Raw genomic sequence first — 21,882 nt, 5'->3', positions numbered from 1 at the left:
CTTTTGCCTTTGGCCCTGCCCATGATTGGGATACAGCCTCACAAAGCTTCTCTGAACTGGAATTTGGCCCTGGAACTGAAAGAGGGTCAACGCCCCTGGCTTACAAGATAAAGCTTTAAAAGAAAGTGTGTCAATCTTTCACTCAAGTGGGCTCAAACTCAGCATATAGTAAGTCGTTCTGAAAAATCACAAATGCAGGAGCAACTGCACTGCCAATTTGGACAAAGACAGCCACTAAATAAAGGACAATTTCCTCATTCTCCTATGTGAGAGGCAGCTGAGATGCAATTGATGGAAGGGAGAAAGGCAGCAAAATAAAATAAACCAGTTATGTTGTTCGGTCCAAGCACAGGTTCCACGAGCTTTGCACCCAAGGAATGTTACCAAGAGAGATCTAGCAGCCAGTAAATTGCTGGAACAGAAGAAAAAGTGGGAAATAAGACTGTATGTTTGCGGCCAAGACCTCTCTCCTTTGTTTTTCGGCACCATGCACGATCCAAAACAAGGCAGACTGGACAGCACCTGTTCAGCCCACTCTAGGGACTCCGAAACGCCCCACCATGTGGGTCTGTAAAATTCCTCTGCTGCTTGCCCTTACCAGGATCCCATCCGTCATGAAGAGGAGAAGAGCTCCGGTCACATGTACAGCAAAGTAAGAGCAGGGAGCTCCTCTGAAGTTCTTGCTTTGGCAGCATCCAAAGAGGTCATCATGCCCTGGGTAGAGAAAACAATACCTCTTAAGCACAGGGTGATGTTTCTTGGCTAACCAGTATCCTCTCTCTATGTGCAGCACAGCTTTAGCAACAACCTAAATTTTAGGACTATGGTATTTTTTCTGCCTTTGAACCATTCTGCAGGTCACACTTCCGAAAGGGTGCCTTCAAGGCCATACACCTTGAGGCAAACAGTGCACAATGGACGATTGCTTTCTCATGAGAAATAAAAACAATGCAAAAATTAAATAACACTTTAAAGAGTGAATAGAGAGAAAAAAGATAGAATAAAACCTCAGCAAAAAAGTCCAAACACGGTCCTATAACAGACAAAGCTCCCAACAAGGCACCACAGTTGGCAGTTGAATAAGAACTGAGGGAATAGGCGAGAACCCGTTCGGACGTGTGCAATGGGACGATGGAGGAGGGCACCCACCAGAACTTTCTCAGCTTTAGAAGTTTCCTGAATCAAGGCTCCGCGCAGGTGCAGTGCTCATATATGTGATGCACAGAGACCACAAAGAAGAAGGAAGGGTTATTGTCACTTCTGCATCCCACATTTTGAAGGCTTGGAAACATGGCACTGTTGTCAAAGGGATGGACTTCTTCCCTCATTCCCTCTCCAATTCTGCTGCCAATCTATCATGACAGGAGATGAGAGAGGGAGAGAGAGACTTGGCCAATATGTAAGTAAGGGAGCAAACACTGGAATGAAAGGATATGTTTGCCTTAGGAGGCCTATTTCTAGCACCTCAACTTCTTGTCTATAGAATAAAGCACTTCTTTGCATAGTTCAGGGGTGAGGAACACTTTTCAACCTCCAGGGCTGCATTCCCTTGTGGGTAACCTTGCAATGGCTACATGCCAGCAGTGGGTGGGACCAAAGCCCCACACTCCACCCCACCCCCTGCCAATACACACAGAAACACCTGCATAAAAATGCCACCCAACGCAGCAAATAGGCTTTTTAAAAGCCAGCTGTCGGAAGCAGCAGGAGGCTTTTTTTAAGCCTCACTGTAGCCAGGGTTTCTTTGGGAGCCACAGTGCATGGGGAGGGTTAACTCTTTCCTCCCCAGCTGTGACCCCCCTCCCCCAGAGCACACAGCCCCATGCTGAAACAATGCTTGAAAACACCTAACTGCTGCAGGGGCGGTGGTGAGGAGGCCCCACAGGCTACTGGTCCATCCCCCTGCCCCGCTTAGTTCCTAAGTGTTTCAGATGCTAGGAAGGTGTGGACATGTGGGCATAAGAGTTGGGGTGGGGGTTAAGCCTGAATGAAGAAACATCTCACATACAGTGATTTCAAATCAAATTAATTTTGGCTAGCAATTTAGGAGCAGGGATGCTGGAGAAATTTGAGACAGACTAAAATGAGCTCAGATTTCTAAGAATCCGACCAGCTGAATCTGTTGCAGACCAGCCTCCCCAGGCTGCATGGAATCTGTGGACTTTCAGATCTTTTTTTTTACTTTCCCAAAATCTGTGCATATTTATTTGTAGGAAAATACACAAAGTTTCTGCTGAGACTGGGAAAAGTTGAATGGAATGGGAACAATACACTAAATGCTACATAGTAAGGTAAATTAGGTAAATTGTTGCAAACCCTCTTATGAAATTATTTGCGTATTTTTCTGCATGAGGTGCCTGAAAATCTGTGAAACACAGATGGAGCAGATTTTACACAATCCTTCATGCCCTGCTTGGAAGCTTCTCTGAAGCATTTGGCTGGATGTTTCTGGAAAGAGAATGTTTCACTAGATGGACCTTTGGACTTAGATGGATCCCACAGGGCTCTTGTTAGTTTTTTTTAAATCAGATACTAAAACCATATCTTGTTTGTGTGTCATTCCACCATGTGGGCTGTGCCACCCATGCCAGTGTCACAAGTTTTCCAGTTTGCCACATGTGCCAAAGGGAAACTGGCACATGCTGTGCTTAGCTGCTGCGTGGGTGGTGGAATCAGAGGCGCCGCAAAGCATGCCTGTGCATGCATACACACATGGACGCATGCTTGCACGTGCATAGGAACTGGCATAAATATGAAATGCCTGGCATTCTTGGTGCGTATGCACTGACACAATTGCATGGATATGCAAGTGCACATACACGTCCTCTATAGCAAGACCACCAAATAAATAGATGTTCTTAGAAGGCACACAGAAGTTGCTTCTGACGAGGTTCCAGTAATAACTTTCCTGGCACGTACTGACTACTTTTCATCTTCAAACCACACTGTGCAAGATGATAATTGCCCTCCTTTTACTCAGGAGAGTTATCGTAACACCGGAAAACAGATGCCTTTGTCCAGAGGGAAACACCATCCATATTAGGACGCCAAAGTGCGTATGAAACATCATTCTCAACGTGCAAAGTGTTCTATAAAAACTAGCAATAAATGTCATTATAGAGGACCTATTGCAATTACAGCCAGGGTCCTGCTATGAACTGAGTAAACCTGACCCAGAGAACTCATAATCTGCAGAGCTAATATTAATAGAAGCTGAGGACAAACAGGATACGGTATTCTAGGATTAACGGCATCAACGTATTTGGATTGGTTTGGCTTCCATTCACTCATACGTGGAAGAGTCTGAGATTCAGCTGGAACTGCAGAAATGATACAATGATTAGAGTGTCAGGCTCTGCTCAGAAGACCTTTGCTGAGTTTCCCAAACACTGTTTGTATGGAACCTTTGAGCAACTCACTTCACCGCATACACAGTGGTATGCAGATGGTTAAGGAAATTTCTGAAGTTCGAGGTCTGTATTCATTCATGTTAACGCCAACCATTCAGCAAGCGAATCTTTCATAGGAAACAATGTGCGCTCCCTCACTCCACAATTCATCTCCCCCGCCATACAGCAGTGTAGGATATTAGCAGAATTGGCATGGCAGCTCTCACCTGTTTCTGGCTGAATTTTTGGCGAGGAAGTTGAAGAATCATCCCTGTCGGCTATCCGTGTTTCCATTGCCAGTTCATCGGCAGGCAGCAGTGGGGGGCTGCTGTGTCGACAGCATGGCACTAGCCTTTCCTTGTAGAGCAAAAGGAACACTGCAATGGGGACGGGCAGCTGGAGAACAACACAAAGAGGCAAATCAGCCAGGCTCAGATTGTCTTTTTACATCCATTATGTACATCCGATTATAGATTGGTACCTGTTCTCCCACTAGATGGCACTGTCCCGTTAGCTCAGGGTTGTTGCGGGGTTTCTTGTTCATCCTCACTATGTCACTTCCTGCCAGCTTACTGCAGGAGGAAGAGGCATAGTTTGGGTGATCACATGCCTCCCCAGTCTTTAATAGTTGTGTTGAAGGGGGAATTTCAGCAGGTGCAGCTTTGTCGACAACGTGAAAAGCAGCATCTGATGAATTTCCCTCTTCTTTGCAACTATCTTTTTTTTTTTTTTTAAAGGAACAGGCCTCTCTATACAGGAGAGATTGTAGGAAAGGAAAGGTTCCTCCTGTGCAAGCACCAAGTCATTGCTGACCCCTAGAGGGACGCCGCTTTCACTGGCGTTTTCATGGCAGACTATAGCGGGGTGGTTTGCCATTGCCTTCCCCAGTCGTGACTGCCTTTCCCTCAGCAAGCTGGGTACTCATTTTACCAACCTCGGAAGGATGGAAGGCTGAGTCGACCTGAGCCAGCTACCCGAGACCCGGCTTCCGCTGGGATCGAACTCAGATCGTGGGGAGAGTTTCGGTTGCAATACTGCCGCCTACCACTCTGCGCCACATGAGGCTCTAGGAGAGGTTATATCTTTTTCAAAAACCAGAAGCAATGTGGTAGAGGAGGACCACCACACCTACTGCTCTTGCGACAGTGCAGACACCAACACCACAACTGCATTTATCATCACGCTCACCCTGCAGCACAGATGTGTGGCCTGGGTGCACAAGCACAGGAGTATGTCAGCATTCAGCTGATCAACGGAGCTGCGTTAATGCAGGAGCAGCTGTGTGTGCTACAGCTGTTTCTGCTAGGATGCAGGATTCTCAACAACCCAAGATGTAACAGCCAACCCAGAATAGAAGACATTGTTCCAGGAAGCCCCCCCCCCCCCAGCTCATTCACTTTTCTCACCTGCATTGCTGTGTGAGCTCTACATATACCGGTTCTTGGTTGACCAGTGCCTTGAAGGGCCTGCATTGGTATGCAATGCCATTTCTCACTCAGCCAGCAGGTGGCAGGCTAGCACCGCAGCTGCCAGCAACATTGGCATGTCCAACAAAAATTCCCTTGTGAGCTAAGAATGTGCCCCAAAGTTCATGTAAAGGCTGCAACTAAGTTACAGGCCCCCCATCTGGATAGGCACTGACCTAAAGATCAGACATGGAACACCTCAGCCCCAGAAGGCGCACAACTCTCTCTGAAAGTTCAACTCTCTATGCATTCAGAAATATAGGAGCAGTGCCCCCTAGTGGTCCTCTGTCTTACCAAAATATTAATTTAAAACTCATATATTAAACGTAAACTGGGATGTATTTCTGCATGCGTGTGTGTGGCAGGGGTGGGGAGCAGTATATGAAAGGAACTAAGTACTGTTAATTTAAGCTGTCTTCCTTCCCCGCCCCCCGAGACTGATGGCAAAAGCCAGGACACCCATAATTAACGGCTGATAACTCAGTTTGTTTTCCTTGCGTCTGACTTAGGAGAGCTGTAACTCCACATTTCCTGGTTTTTGTTGGCTCAAGGTATTACTTCAATGTATGGAGCATTCTCTCAATCTCTGTTCCCCTCTCTTCAACTGAATTCATTAAAGAGGCCTCCATTGTTCACAGAACAATGGGAACAAGAACAGCCAGTTCAGTCCCAGGGAAGAAAAACGTTTCCCTCTTATAGTTAGAATCCTTCCGGAGGTCAGGACCAGCTTGCACTAATGACAAGTTTGCTGTGAATGTGAGAGCAGCATAAGCAGATTTCACCGTCCACTTGGACAACATGGGGCTAGACAGGTATAAGACAAGCATCCTGTGTTTGCCTGATTATCTCAGCCGGAGTTTCCCCTCTGTAGAACAGGCATAATGAACTAACTTGCTGATTGTTGTGAGGATGAAAGCTACGGATGGGAAAGTACAACCAAACACTAAGCTGGCATAGAAAATATCTCCCTTCTACTTGCAAGAGGGAGGGCAGAAGGTAGATTTGCAGTAGATTTGGCAAGACCTTCTGATGCTTGCTTGCTTTACATTAGTAGCACCCCTAAATTATACTACTGAAATGCATCTTTGTGTGGAAGGGCTGTGAGCTCCATTCAGTTTTGGTGCTCTGCTCAAAACAAATTCACAGGCTCTAAATTCTTTAATTCCAAGTGTATGTCTTTTACACCAGGCACTGGCTGGTGGATCTCAGGATGCTAGTAAAAAGCAAAGCAGGTCCTGTAAGCTGGAAGTTTGCCCACCCCTGCTGTATGGAAAGAAGGAAGCTAGGATCTTTGGTTTAAACAGAAGCAGTCACAATGATCTAGAATTTTTAATTTAAAAAAAATCCCATCCAAAACAGCTATGGCTATCAAGAGCACAAAACCCAGACACATTTCACTTTTACCGGCAATGACTGGCAAATTATTCTGGAAAAGCCGCAGTACTTTTTACTAAACTGGGTCAAAACATTAGTCCAGTTCAAGAGCCAGAAGAAGCAAAATGGCAGAAATAATTAGAAGCTTTGCAAGAGCTTTTCTTCAACTATCTCAATAATCAAAACCAAATTGGAGAAAGGGGGAGAGATTGAGAGAGAGAACGAATGACCAGGAGTGCGCATCATTGGCTTCAGACGTTACGGTTCCTGCAGTCCCCCCGCCGCATGAGGCACAACGGCTGCTCACTTCTGGCTGACATGCTGCTGCTGTAAAATTGAAAGCAGGACTTGTGCAGGAGATATCCACAAGGTCTGGGTGTGCCTCTACCGCTTGCATGTCTGTCTGCACCCTCCTCTTCTGCCCATAGAACAGAGAGCGTAAGGCGAGGAGGCACTTGGACAACTGGCTAGCTGCATATCCTGCAACATCTGTAGCTGTTCTTGGAACAGTGACCCTCATGTAAGCTTCGGCGCTACAGCATGCAGTACCCAAACCCTGAACCAACACATTCCAGAAGTCCTGGGCGTGAAGGTTTTTGCATACAACCCTCTGAAGCTCCCAGTACTAGGAAACCCGATCCAGAGCACTGGTCCTGGTCCACTTTGGCAACATTGTCACTTAAGCTAATCTACTGCCAGGGCTTAAGGCCCCACGGTGCACTGTTAAGGTGTTGTTGAGCAAAGGACATAGATGGGATGACTAAGAGTTGGAATTTGGGAATAATGCTAGCGGAGCCATGAGAATGAATGATATCAAAGGCCTGGTGAGCAGGGTATCCTGCTTCTCTCTCTCTCAACAGAAGTCAGGTACTTATTTATTTGTATGTAAGAAATTGTGTGTGTGTGTGTGTGTGTGTGTGTGTGTGTGAGAGAGAGAGAGAGAGAGAGAGAGAGAGAGAGAGACTGAGACTTGCACTACCTTTCCACAAAACTATGCCCAAAGCATTTCACGGTACAGAGGGATAGGCTCTATCCTTTTTATCCCACCCTGCCTCCATCAACAGCGTATGTTGTTCTCCCTCTCCCTTTTTATCTTCACAACTACCCCGTGAGATAGGTTAGGCTGGGAGATAGTGACCAGCCTAAAGTGACTTTGGGATCTTTGTTAATGCATGGGGATTTGAACGTTGGTCTCGTCGGCCCTAGTCCAACAGCCTGGCCACTTTTATCACGTGGGAGGATAAGGAGCATGGGGTGTAAGCCAATTTTCAGCCTGAACTGGAGGCAAAAAACCAGAAATGAAACACCTCCCAGCAGTGTTTAGAAGGAGAGGCAGGATGCTGCTCCATCCAGCATGGGGTATGTTGCAGCTGGAGAGGAACAATTCACAAACCCACAGGCTACAAGCACACAATGTACAGATGTGCTGGCTTTGGAAGAGAATTTCTGAACCGTCTTGGAGAGCAAGGAGGCAGAGTGACAAACTGAGCTCAGGTGTGGTGCTGGTCAGGCCTGGGACAGGGCATCCCACAGTTCTAATGAAGCAGTAGGAGTGCCTGTTTCAACATGTGTAGAGTGCTCTCCCTTCCCCACTGAGCAATCACAGCTCACACTCAAACATCTGCGGTTAAGCAGCAGGGCTTCCACTCAGAGAAGCTTCCATTCAAGCATCTCTTTTCGGGGGGGGGGGGACACAGCCACAAAAGGGTCTCATGGCATCTTAAAGACTAACACAGTGATCCTTGTGTGGACTACTGAATTAGTCCCTCGTGTGCCCGACTGAAATCTCTCTCCCAAGTCCATCCAAGTGTTTCACCGACATAGTTGTGCGTATCTCATCCTCCTCTGATTCTGCTTGTGGTTTACCTTTCTTGTTCTTCTTTTTTTTTTTTTAAGGCGGAATGGTGCTGATGAGCTGATCTGGCTTCCATGGCCTAGTTCATCTGCCAAGATACACATGGGCAGGGCCGTGGCGGTTTATTACAGGGTCTCACGACTTGGCATGCTTGCTTTAGAATGACATATTGAACCTCCCAGCATACTGTTTAATGAGAGGCCTTGGCACAGGGCTCACCAGCCAACTGTGAGCCTAAATAAACAGCAAACTCAGGATCATTTCATGTGTGACTAAATGCTCGGCCTACAGCATTAAGGAGAGCCAGCCTTTGCAGGGACCTAGCATAGGGGTGTTGAACTTCAGGCCCACAGGACAAATCCACCCTGGCTAGGGTTCCAGTCTGGCCTTCCAGGATTTCCCAGAGGGCACAAGGGAAGGAGGATTCCCAAAACAGCTTTCCCCATAAGCTGCCCTTCCACGCCTGGCCACATCAAAGCTTCCACAAATTCCCACATCTACCACTGGGAGTAATTCATAATCAAGATTTAAATACACTAGTCCCACTGGGCTGTGCACATTGAATGTGGTAAAAGCAATGCATGCAAGAAGCTAAATGCTGAACTTAAAGGTACTTCCAGTTGGGTAGATAGCTTTCAAGCAATGAAAGGGGCTTCCAAATGAGGTTTTGTGGCAACATTGCCCTGCCTCAGTCACAGAATTTTAGGGTTGCGGGGAGGTCCAAATGAGGACATCCTCCACTCATAAACCTCCCGTTTTCCCACTACTTCATCCAGCTTTTCTATTAGTGCAGAAAATCCATTAAGACAGACAAGATGGAATAGCTGCACAAGGCCTTCTAATGGTTAGCTCTAGGACCCCTCCATCTGGAAGCACCCCAAGAGAGGAAGTGGTGCATCTTAGATAGCCAACTCCCCGACCCTCTGCTCCTGTGGTTTTAACAGCAGTCTGCCTACAGCCAACCCAGGAAGGTCTTTACTTGATGACTCCCTAGATGTCAGGAAGCTATTAAAAGAAGATAAGGGTTTGCATCCCCATGACCCTTCTGCCTACTTTATGGTTTTCTCTGCATGTTTGTGCAAAAAAGGTTGCACCTCATAACACAAGGACAAATATTTCCTCATTTGTCTGAACAGAAGTCTCACATCACCCCTGTTTCCAATCTTTCCTCCCTTCTGCTTAAAAAGTTATGATCCCATTTCAAGGTCCCTCTACTTGTGCTTTGGGGCACACTTTTCAGCACATTCCACCCAAATTATTAGGCCATTTCTGAGTGTGCTTGCACAAATTCAGCTTATCAGGGAAAAAATGGATTTCCTGAGGCTGCTTAATGTCTGATTCTTGTCCTTAAGTTGGGTTCTCCCCGGTATAGTTGATGTGTGCCCCAACCCCTGCATTGACCTCAGACCTGCCCAGGGGTGTGCCTTTCACCATGACCCCGGTCAAGGGGGTGTTTCCTGTCCCTGCACAAAGTTAGTGTCTCCTCAAAAGTAACTACCATTCTGCTGAATGAGGCTTGCCCTCTGAATGCCCACATCAGAACTTACAGAGATCCCCCTCAATTGACAGGGCACAGTTTAAAGCCCAATTCCCTAATTGTGGTAAAGTGCGATCTCGAGGCTCCAATTCTCCTTTGTTTGGTTTATTGCCTTAGGAAGTAACTAGTTCGACCCTTCCTTACAGAGATCCTGTGGGTTAAAATGGGGCTGGTTTCCCGTCTTTGTGTTCTCCCCCCCACCGCTGCTTTCCCAGCACAAGCATACGTGTGTCTACTTGGAAGTAACTCTCATTGTGCTCAAGGAGGCTTGCTCCTGAAATGCAGGTGCATCTGGACTTTCAGGGGAAAGGAGAAAGGGGGGGGGATGGGAGGAAGCCTCTCTTATTGGTTGAGCAGCCCCTGCCAGTCAGGTGATCCCACCAGCAAGTATGTTCTGTGAAGCTATTTTTACAGGTGCGGAGCACTCGCTCGTGGAGCCCTGCATGGACCAAAGTGCAGCAAAGGGCCAATTCCTTAAAAAAAATCCGGTACTCTTCCATTAGCTTCTCTTTCCATTATCATGGAGACATGGCCGTGGAGATGCCAGGGGTTGAACCTCGAACCTTCCCCAAAGGGCCTCCTCACGCTACATTTTGAACTTAAGGAAAAGGTACGTGCACGCTGCATCCCTTACGAAAGGCCACACTTGCATACACCACCACTTTCCCTTTGAAAATGAAACATGGAAGCAGCAACTAGGAAATGACAGGCCCCTGCTATGATGGATTTTAAAGGGGAAACAAGAATCAGCATGCATTGCCTTCTACAAGTTACCTCTTATTTCTTCAAATGCCCTAAAAATCAAAGGAGCCCATGTCCTCTCTGTGGATGCAAAGCAGTTGGTAGGATAGGAATGTGTTGCTTCCTTGGCCTTATGGGTAAGGAAAACTAACACTGGGTTGGATCCTGAGTCGTGCTTAGTGGAGTTCCAGTTGCACTGGAGGAAGGGGGCGGGGAGGTGATCTTCCATGATTCCTTCTTCGCCCTGCAGCTCCCTGAAAAGCTGCTTTGGAGAGACGGGGGACCCTTTAGAGCAGCATGAGAGGTGATGAACAGGAAGGGGGAATTAGCAAAAGTCACCTCTCTGCCTCCTTCCTCCAGCAGGCAGCATCCGCTGGATCCCAGGGTCTTCCATCCAAGGAAAGAGTCCTTGCATTCATGGAGTAGTCAATCTGGATCTAAGACCCTGGGTTTGTTAAGTCATGCCCAACTTCCTCTTTGCCTTTCCTGAATTACATCTAGAAAATACTACACCAACATTTTCTAGAGCAGGCAAAGGATATGCAGTTTGAGCCAAGCTAAAGATGATGCTGGTAGATCTGGAATCAGTCAATCAGGACATTTTTTTTTAAGGAAACACAGGCTTGGTGTGTGTGTGTATGCGCGTGTATGTGAAAATAATTGATCACAGTAGCAATACTGGGGGTGGGGTGGAATGGGTGCTTAACCTTTTCCTCATTGGCCATTTATGCAATCAGAAATTGCCCCCAACCTCACTTGCATTATCTTCTGGCATCATGTGAAGTTTGGCCCTTAGGAGAAAAGCCCAGATCCTGTGTTCCTTTTGAGTTGTCACTGATGTTGTTTTATGGTGTAGTCTTATTTTAATGGATTGTTGTTGTAGCTGTTTAAAATTTTGTAGGTTTTAATTCTATTGCAAGTTACCTTGATTCTTTTTTTGAAAGGCATCTAACAATTATTGTTGTTGTTGTTGTTGTTGTTGATGATGATGATTACAGGAACTCTGGGGGAAAGTGACCATGTTATACTTGAGTTCATGGTTCTAAAGGAAGCAAAAGCCGAGTGTAGCCAAACCCATACCCTGGATTGTAGGAAAGCTGATTTTAATAAACTCAGAACAATGGTAAGTAAGGTCCCATGGCAAGCGACTCTAACGAGAAAAGGAGTCCAAGATGGGTGGGAGCGTTTAAAAAAGGAAATTCTGAAGGCACAATTACAAACAATTCCAACAAGAAAATAAGGAGGAAGACAACAGAAGAAGCCTATGTGGCTTCACAAAAAGCTAAGAGATGACCTGAAAACAAAAAGTACACATATAGGAAGTGGAAAGAAGGCCAAGCAACAAAGGAAGAGTACAGGCAGGTAGCACAGAATTGCAGGGATGGCGTCAGGAAGGCTAAAGCTGAGAACGAGCTGAGGTTAGCGATGGATGCTAAAAGCGACAAAAAGGCTTTCTTCAGCTACATGCATAGTAAAAGGCAGAGGAAAGAAATGGTGGTTCAGCTATTAAATAAGGATGGCAAAATGATAACAGATGACAAAGAAAAGGCAGAAGTGCTCAATTCCTACTTTGGCTCAATCGGTCTATGACCTCCCTGGCAAAGGCGAAGTACAGGCTGAAGGGTCAGGATTGCAGCTTGAGATTGATAGGCATATGGTCAAGGAACATCTAATTACTTTGAATAAGTTCAATAAGTTCAAAGCTCCAGGGCCAGATGAACTGCACCCTAGAGTAATAAAGGAACTGGCAGAAGAACTCTCAGAACTACTGTCTATTCTCTTTGAGCAATCATGGAGGATGGGTGAAGTGCCAGATGACTGGAGGAGGGCTAACATTGCTCCTATCTTCAAAAAGGGTAAAAAGGAGGAACCTGAGAACTACAGACCAGTCAGTCTGACACCAATCCCTGGGAAAATTCTGGAGCAGGTGATAAAGCAATCCATCTGCAAGTACCTTGAAAACAATGCAGTGATTACTCGAAGCCAACATTGATTTGTCAAGAACAAATCCTGCCAGACTACTCTAATCTCATTTTTTGATCAAGTAACCTCCTTTGTGGACTGTGGGAATACTGTGGACATAATATACCTTGACTTCAGCAAAGCTTTTGACCAAGGCCCATGATATCCTGATAAGCAAACTAGCTCAAAGTGGGCTAGATGGAACAACGATCCAGTGGATCCACAGTTGGCTACAGAATCGGACTCAAAGAGTGCTTATCAATGGGATCTTCTCAAACTGGGGAGAGGTAACGAGCAGGGTACCGTAGGGCTCAGTCCTGGGCCAGTGCTCTTCAATATTTGTATTAATGACTTGGAGGAGGAGGTGCAGGGAATGCTGATCAAATTTGCAGATGACACAAAATGGGGTGGGATAGCTAATACTCCGGAAGGCAGAAACAAAATTCAAAGTGATCGTGATAGACTGGAGCACTGGGCAGAAAACAACAGAATGAAATTTAATAGGGATAAATGCCAAGTTCTGCATCTAGGAAAAAGTAACCAAATGCACAGTTACAAGATGGGGGATACGTGGCTCAACCACACTACAAGTGAGAAGGATCTTGGAATTGTTGTCGATCAGAAGCTGAAAATGAGCCAACAATGTGATGTGGCTACAAAAAAGGCAAATGTTCTTTTGGGCTGCATTAATAGAGGCATAGATTCCAAATCCTGGGAAGTACTAGTTCCCCTCTATGCAGCACTGGTTAGACCTCATCTGGAGTACTGTGTCCAGTTCTGGGCACTGCACTTTATGAAGAATGCAGACAAGCTGGAGAGGGTTCAGAAGAGGACAAGAAAGATGATCAGGGGACTGGAAACAAAGCCCTATGAAGAGAAAGAACTGGGCATGTTTAGCCTTGAGAAGACTGAGGGCAGAGAGGATAGCGCTCTTCAAGTACTTGAAAGGTTGTCACAGAGAGGAAGGCCAGCATCTCTTCTAGATCATCCCAGAATGCAGGACACGGAATAATGGGCTCAAGTTACAGGAAGCCAGATTCCAGCTGAACATCAGGAAACACTTCCTGACCATTAGAGCAATACGACAATGGAACCAATTACCTTGGGAGGTAGTGGGCTCTCCCACACTCCCACATTCAAGATGAGGCTGGACAGCCATCTGTCAGGGATGCTCTGACTTGGATTCCTGCATTGAGCAGGGGGTTGGACTCGATGGTCTTGTAGGCCCCTTCCAACCCTACTATTCTATGATGATGATGTTAATATTTTACCATCTTTGCAAATTGTGAATCTAGCAGATCAAAATGAACTACATTTCTAAGGACTACTATTCCCATTCTGAAAACAAACAAATGAACAACAACCATTTCCCTCACTATACCATGTCAGCCATTTGAGACTGAGACAAGAGTCCATTTTTGGAAGGGCCTTTAAAGGCTAGCCTTGAACTGCGATGCCAGCCAGCAAAAATAAAGACTTGCTTGCTCACATACACACCTCTTCAAAATTAGCCCAAGTTGTTCTCGCTGTTGTTGTCTCTCACTCTATTCACACCCAGGTTCTATTACTTGACAAGTTGGTGCACCAGGAAGTCAAATGTAACAGTTTCAGTAATACTGGAGATCTTCTGTGTTCATGCTCCAAATATGACAATGCCTCCCATCCCAGTAGAAAGCATATACTGGAATGCTTTCCCTTCAGCTGTTTTAACAGTCCTGTAGCTACTCATCTCTATAACCAAAGTAAGAGGATCCCTCTCTTCTCCTGAGAACTAACACCAGGCTAGATTAGAGATGATTGTGGACCTTTAATAGTAATGCTCTTGAAATACCAAGTTCTTGCTGCTCGGATAAGACTGCTCCTCATCGAAAACTCTTATGCAAACAATTTGCAAGATGGAGCAGCTATCCAGTGTAATTTTCTCCTCCCTGACCAACAGTATGCAGTAGCAGAATGTGCTTTACTGTGTTGGGCTGCAGGCACAGGAATGAGCTGCAGTAGTGCCACACTGCCTGACCTGCTGCCCTCATGGAGGGAGCAATCATACAGCCCCTAAACAGACTCTGGGGGGCCACAGGACCATTCAGATCCTGGATCCGAAGTCTGAGACAGTGCTCAGACGGTGGATCTAGGAACCCACACTCCCCTCCCCCTTCCCCTCACAGTGGCACAGACAGAACCACAGCAGCGACCTCAGAGAGGGGGTAAAGGGGGTGTGCTGGTGCAGAGGGAGGAGAGGGGACTGAGGAAGCTGGGATACAATGTATCCCACCCCAGCCTCCTTCCCTCCTGCTCTGAGATGCTCCAGCTAGATGGGCGAAAAAGCCCGTCTAGCCAAAATGCAGAGTGGGGGGAGCACAGAGACAAAGATCGCCTCTGCCACTCCTCCCACTCTGCATAGGATGCCTGTAAGCCTCCAAGTTTGGAGGCTTGTGGGCATCACCACAGGATTATACCCTATGCTAGCAACTTTCAATTTTTCCAGCTGGAAAAAAATTACACAGCTCACACTTTAATAATATTAAGGATTTAATAACCTTTGAGATATTACGTGATATACAATGTCCATTTTGCCCCTTTCACCAATCCTAGGTAGACACTTAAGTTTTACAGAATCTCAGGTGGCGTTCTTTCACCCTTCCCACTCCAAGACAGTTGTTTTATTTGCAAAAAAAGAAAAGTTCTCCTTTCCTTTAGGCAAAGAACACTCAATTCTCCTGTTCCACAAACTCCATATGTTTAGCTTGACTAGACCAGACGTGGCATTTTAAGTAGGATGTTCTAATATTTCCCAAGCATGGAAGAAAATAGAAGCTCTGACACCCACCTAAGGGCAAGAAAGCCTTGCAGAGGCTGTGAAGTGTTAAAAATTGTGCAATCATATTGCAAGGGAGATTTTTTAAAAAGATGGAGCTAGAGTTATCAGAGGAGATGATCATAATGAAACTTCCTCCAGCAAAAGACATTGCCCAGAAAAAACAACAGCCTGTCAGTGGAAAACTTGTGATATGTACAGTTGCAATCAAAAGTATTCAACCCCCATTGCAAATCAGGTTTATTGTCAAAATTTACAGACTTTCAGCTGTTTGCAATGAACAAATCAAACAAAAGCAATTGAAATAGCTCAACACAATGAATGCTTCAAGTGGTTTCCCCAAATTCAACTGAAAATGCAACTTATAATGACTGTTCCAGTCTCAAAAGTATTCAACCCCCTGAATAGAATCCCTCACAACAGCACAAATATGCAAAACAGGTGTTGTCTCAAGCACACCTGATGCAACTAATCAAGGGCTTCAGTAGTTGCACCAAGTGAGCTTGAGCTGGAACACATGAAATACCTGAACTGGCTAGGGGTTTGTTGAGTGTCACGTTTAACCGCATGTTAGAAATATGGCTATGTCAAAAGAATGGTCCAAAAAGTTAAGAGAAGAGATCATCGCCCTTCACAAACAAGGAAAAGGATCCAAAAAGATAGCGAAGGCACTGAATGTTCCTAGAGACACCGTTGGAAGTATAGTTCGCAAGTTCAAAGTTAAAGGAACAGTGGTTACACTACCTGGATGGGGCAGAAAAAAGAAGCTATCAACGGCTGCAACCAGATTTCTGAGAAGGCAGGCTGAGAAAAACCCTAGAGTGACTGCAAAAGACCTGTAGCAAGACTTGATGGCAACAGGCACTGAGGTTTCAGTGAGCGCAGTAAGGCACGTACTAAACGCAGAAGGTTTCCATGCCAGAACTCCAAGATGTATGCCACTACTGACCCAAAAGCACAGAAATGTCGGCTCCAATATGCTCAAAATCATATAAATAAGCCACAGAAGTTTTGGGATTCTGTTCTGTGGAGCAATGAAACAAAACTGGAACTTTCAGTCCGATGGATCAGCGGTATGTCTGGAGGAAGAAGAATGAAGCATACGCTGAAAAGAACACTCTGCCTACAGTTAAGCATGGTGGTGGCTCGGTGATGCTCTGGGGCTGCTTTGCATCCTCTGGCACTGGAAACCTGCAGCGTGTGGAAGGCCAGATGGATTCATTGAAGTATCAGGAAATCCTAGGAGAAAACATCATGCCATCTGTGAGGAAGGTGAAGCTTGGGAGACATTGGACCTTCCAACAGGACAATGATCCCAAGCATACCTCAAATTCCATCAAGGCTTGGTTGCAGAAGAAGTCCTGGAAGATTCTACAGTGGCCATCACAGTCACCTGACTTGAACTCCATAGAAAATCTCTGGTGGGATTTGAAAAAAGCAGTTGCAGCACGCAAACCCAAGAATATTACTGAACTGGAGGCCATTGCTCATGAGGAATGGGCTAAGATTCCTCAGGAACACTGCCAGAAGCTGGTGTCTGGCTATGCATCTCGTTTGCAGCAGGTCATAACAGCAAAAGGGTGCTCTACTAAGTACTAAAGATGCTTGCCATGACGGGTTGAATACTTTTGAGACTGGAGAAGTCATTATAAGTTGCATTTTCAGTTGAATTTGGGGAAACCACTTGAAGCATTCATTGTGTTGAGCTATTTCAATTGCTTTTGTTTGATTTGTTCATCGCAAACAGCTGAAAATCTGTAAATTTTGACAATAAACCTGATTTGCAATGGGAGTTGAATAATTTTGGTTGCAACTGTAGGTACCCAGATGTCTTTATTTTATTTATTTATTTATTTATTCATTCATTCATTCATTCATTCATTCATTTCATTTCTATACCGCCCAATAGCCGAAGCTCTCTGGGCGGTTCACAAAAATTAAAACCAAACAACACACAATAAAATGATTTAAAATATATAGAACATTATAACCACAATATAACAATACAACCACAATAAAACCTAGCAGCAGTACAGGAGTTTAAAATACAGATTTAAAACAGCAAAGATAAAAATTTAGAAAGCTAAAATGCTAAAATGCCTGGGAAAATAAAAAGGTCTTCAACTGGCGCTGAAAGGAGTACAATGTAGGCGCCAGGCGAACCTCACTAGGGAGCTCATTCCAGAGCCGGGGTGCCACAACAGAAAAAGCCCTCCTCCTAGTAGCCACCCGCCTCACTTCCTTTGGCAGGGGCTCACGGAGAAGGGCTGCTGCTGATGATCTTAAGGTCCGGGCAGGCACATATGGGAGGAGGTGATCCTTCAGGTAACCTGGCCCCAAGCCGTTAAGGGCTTTAAATGTTAACACCAGCACTTTGAATCGGGCCCGGAAATGGACTGGCAGCCAGTGCAGCTGGAAAAGTACTGGCGTAATATGAGCTTGCAGGCCAGTCCCTGTTAACAATCTTGCTGCCCTATTTTGGACCAGCTGAAGTTTCCGGACAATTTTCGAAGGCAGCCCCACGTATAACGCATTGCAGTAATCCAGACGAGAAGTTATCAGAGCATGGATAACTGTAGCTAGGCTATCTCTGTCCAGATAAGGGCGTAGTTGGTATACCAGCCTAAGCTGATAAAAAGTGCTCCGTGCCACTGAGTTCATCTGTGCCTCAAGTGACAGTTCTGGATTCAAGAGCACCCCCAAACTATGAACCTGATCCTTTAGGGGGAGTGCAACCCCCTCCAGAACAGGTTGAATATCACCTAGCCGGGCAGACGAACTACCCACTAACAGTACCTCCGTCTTGTCTGGATTGAGTTTCAGTTTATTAGCCCTCATCCAGTCCATTACCGTGCCCAGGCACTGGTTCAGAACAGCCACTGCCTCACCTGGTTTTGATGAGAAAGAGAGGTAGAGCTGGGTGTCATCTGCATATTGATGGCACCTCAGCCCACACCTCCGGATAACCTCCCCCAGCGGTTTCATGTAGATGTTAAACAGCATGGGGGATAAAATAGAGCCCTGTGGAACCCCATGGCACAATTTTTATAAATTTTTATAAATACTTTAAAAGCCTACCTTTTTTTTGAAACAGAAAAATGGATGCTATTAACTTTAACACTCTTCTCCAAACTGGTGTCCTCCAGATGTGTTGGACTGCAACTCCCATCATTCCCAGTCCAACACATTGAAGGGCACCAGGTTGGGGAAGGCTCGTCTAGCTTTAATTCAGTTGATGGAAGGAAGTGGTCAAAAGATAGTTAGGAATCTCTCTGTGTTTGAATGAGACACCCATCAGAACATGGGGAACGGGCAGAGGAGTGTTTGTGCGTGCGCACAGAAGACGTGGGTGAAGAAACAACAGTTTGAGACACAGGAAGAGAGAGCTGTGCATGTGATGCGCGCTATCTGCTCCCTTGCAGGAGTGCCTGCTGTTTGCCTCCACTTTTCCTCTGCTTGTATATTTGTAAATAAAGCAAGTATTTGAAAGACACCTTAAGTCCTCACTGCTCTCTCATCCAAAAGGAAGCAAACCTGAGCAGACCTGTCCATGGAGTTTCCCAGCTCAACAGGGGAAATGGGAACAGTATTATAACTTGGTCTTTGTCCAAGGAACCCATCTGGGCTTACAGCAAGGGTGGGGAACATGTGGCCCACCAGATGTGGGTGCACTGCAGCTCCCATGAGCCTTTGCCAGGATAGCGAATGGGGAAGGATGATGGGAGGACCACCTATTCCCCATTCCTGACTTGCACATTCAGTCCCCAAACAATCTCCTAGCCAGGCAGCTTATGTAGTCTGACCTGTTAGGTTCAGCAGTAAAGAAGCACCAGTGAAATTCACAGGGTGAGAAAGTATCATTGATATACAAGAGGAAACTAAAAGCCTGTCACTAGATGTGGATGCTAGCCTTACCTTCCCTGCCCACAGCTTCCTTTACCTGTTTGTTTAGCTTACACCTATGTTTTCTCAGCAACGTGGCAGCAATATTGCCAAATCCACCCTGCTTCTCATGGAGATTGAATTGCTGGTTTAGATCAAAATTAACTGCAAAGGACAGGGAATTGGGGGGCAGGGGAGAAGGATGGTCCCTGCTTGAATATTGCACTCAAACCATTAAGATGCTTACAGTAGGGATGCTACAAGACCTTCTCTCTGCCCTTAAATTCCCATTTGCTTCAGAAATTTTTGCTATCTCACATGTAAAACTCTTGTAACGATCTGGCAGAAAGCAGAGTATCAAAAGCCTGATTATCCTGGAAGCTGAGGGCCTAATTACATCAATTACAGGAGTGGGCCTCTTGGGGCCTTCCAGATGTTTTGGTCTACAACTCCCATCAGCCCTAGCCAGCACAGCCAATGGTAAAGGATCATGGGAACTGTAGGCTATAACATCTGGAAGACCCATCCTGTTGCGTGATGCCAGGTCAGGTTTTTCTTCCACTTCAATCCTAGACGCAGCCCCTGACTCCATTTCCAGTGGGTCTGTAGCATACGAGGGACAGGAGGTTTAACCCTTCCCTCCCCAGCCTTGATCCCAATGAAATCCCCCCCGCACACTGCAGTAAGTGATAAGAAAACAATGCCTCCAATAGATGCTCCCCCCCATCGCCAATTATAGCAAAGGGGGCGCAATTTTAGCTGGGGAGGGAAGGGTTAAACCTTCCTTCCCCATGCATCATCGTCCTGATAGAAGTTGCCCTCCACCTGCACCTTGGATTAAAGAGGAAAACCTCCCCTGATGTGGCTGCAAGTCATGCTATTTACATAATGTATAGTTAGGCCATCAGGTACATGTGTGATAGCCACCTCATGCATACATGGTCACATTGAAGCATGTGCCATACAAGACACTAGGCAAGGTGGTGTGCGCCTCACGCCCAGCTCAACGCAGCTGCAGGTAAGAGTATTGAGCTGAGATTCAAGAATGCATCTGCATGGAGAAGGGAAGTCAAGGGACCCAGTTCTAGTGAGGATTGAACCCATTCCTGCTTTAGAGAGATGATGCAAACTTTCCCTTCAAGCATTCAGTTTGTTTCCTTAGTAGGAGCTTGCAGAGCTTATGATGGCCCCTGAAGGACCCCAGGCTAAGCACGAACTTGGTGAACAGGCCAGCAATTGGCTCTTTCTCCAGACGAGCCTTCCCCAACTTGGTGCCCTCAAGGTGTGTTCGACTACAACTCCCTGGCTGGGGTTGGTGAGAGTTCTAATCCAACACATCTGGAGAGCACCAGGTTGGGAAGGCTCGTCTAGCTTTAATTCAGCTGGTTTTGCAAACTTGTGTCTGTGCAAAATGCACTCTGGCAGAGATGCACGCATACCTGGCACAGCAATAATTGCACATTTGGCATAATGGATTCACGTAAACCAACATGAGATCTGAAGCTGCATGTGCACAGAATGGAATCCTAGGAACCAACATTCTAGACACAACGCTTAAAACTCCACTCCGACTCCAGGAAGTCCCAAAGGCAATGAAATGGGGGGTTTCACATCGAGTTAAGCCTGAGTGACAATGAAGCAGCCTGTGATGACTCAAGGAATAGAGGATTGCCTGTCAATTTGACAGGAAGCTTAAATGCAGGCTGAAAGTTAATTAAATGATTCAGTGAATTAAATAAAGCCAATAAAAGACAACTTCTCCACTGTAGCAGTCAGTTTATGGAACTCTCTGCCTGGGAGATCCATTTGGCTCCTACCTTATTTAAGTTATAAAGGTGGTGGTACTTTAGATTCCACCTGGTGTGTGTTTTTTAATTTCAGCAAGCCTATGATTTGACTGATATTTGGTTTGCTTTTTGCCCTTCTGTTTTGTGGAATACCTTAAATTGCTGTGTTGCCTAGCCTGTGGTTTTAATTATTGTGTTTTGATGGTTTTTAAATATGTGTGCAGTGGAAAGCCATGCATGATTACTCAGGAAGCAAGTCCCACTGTGCTCATTGGGGTGCAAATGTTTTTAGGGTTGCAGCCATAGCAGCAAACCTCCTTCAGCAGCTCAGGTGCGCCAGAAAAATGTTTAAAAAGAAAAGAAAAAATGGAATTGGGATGGGCTGTCTCTTTTGGTTCTTCTGCAATGACATTTGCTTTGATGTTGATATCACTTGTAGGTTGTTTTAAGAAAAAGTAATGAAGGGACCAGCAGCTAAACAAAATGAGCATTGTGGAGATTGGGGTGTTACAAAGATGGCAGCCCATCAGAGAAAACCGGCACATCTCCTAGTTCAATTTGACATGCAGGGGGAAAAAGGCTTAAGGGTGCAATCCTGTGCTCCCTGGGAGGGCAGCGATGAGCCACAGGATGTAGAATAAGTGCCACTCTCCTGCGAGAGGGGGACGCTGGCCAACTGGCGAGCATATCCACTGGAGGGCCCCCTGGCGTAGCAGCAGAATGCTCCTCTGCCCTTCCAACAGCTCCTTCTCTGCTGTCCTTCTGCTGGCAGGCAGATGTTTTTATTCAAGCAGCCCTTTGGCATGCAAGCTGATCTACTGGGTTGGGAGCTACTTCTAGTCTGTTACTGTTGCTTGTGTGTTGAATTGTGTATTTAATGTATTTGTTTTATTGTTTTAGTCAAGTTTTTCATTTTAAATGTTTTAGTTCCTATGAAGATTAGCCACCTGGATCACCATTTTCTTGGTGGAAAGGCGGTTACAAATCAAATCAAATCAAACCAAATCTATCAATAATGTGGCAATCTTCTTGCCAGCGGGAGATGGGTGTTGGGGGGTGGGGGAGGGCATTTCA

The 21,882-nt window shown here is 45.9% G+C and overlaps 1 protein-coding gene across 1 annotated transcript in view; it reads right to left on the bottom strand.

Annotated features, from left to right (window-relative positions):
* Positions 1 to 21,882, bottom strand: part of SLC60A1 (solute carrier family 60 member 1) — a 67,537-nt gene that overhangs the window by 14,765 nt on the left and 30,890 nt on the right. Inside the window, exons 4-5 of the mRNA XM_084853281.1 lie at positions 3,617 to 3,785; positions 599 to 714 (exon numbers count right to left, since the gene is read on the bottom strand). Coding sequence (XP_084709407.1) covers positions 599 to 714; positions 3,617 to 3,785 — 285 coding nt within the window. The remainder of the gene's footprint in view (positions 1 to 598; positions 715 to 3,616; positions 3,786 to 21,882) is intronic.

The sequence above is a fragment of the Heloderma suspectum genome, chromosome 4 (genome assembly GCF_057233095.1).
Source record: "Heloderma suspectum isolate Gila_16-S chromosome 4, 16-S_ref, whole genome shotgun sequence".
NCBI lineage: Eukaryota > Metazoa > Chordata > Lepidosauria > Squamata > Helodermatidae > Heloderma > Heloderma suspectum.
Note: the sequence above shows the minus strand (reverse complement) of the source record. Positions and strands in the feature narration are given on the sequence as shown.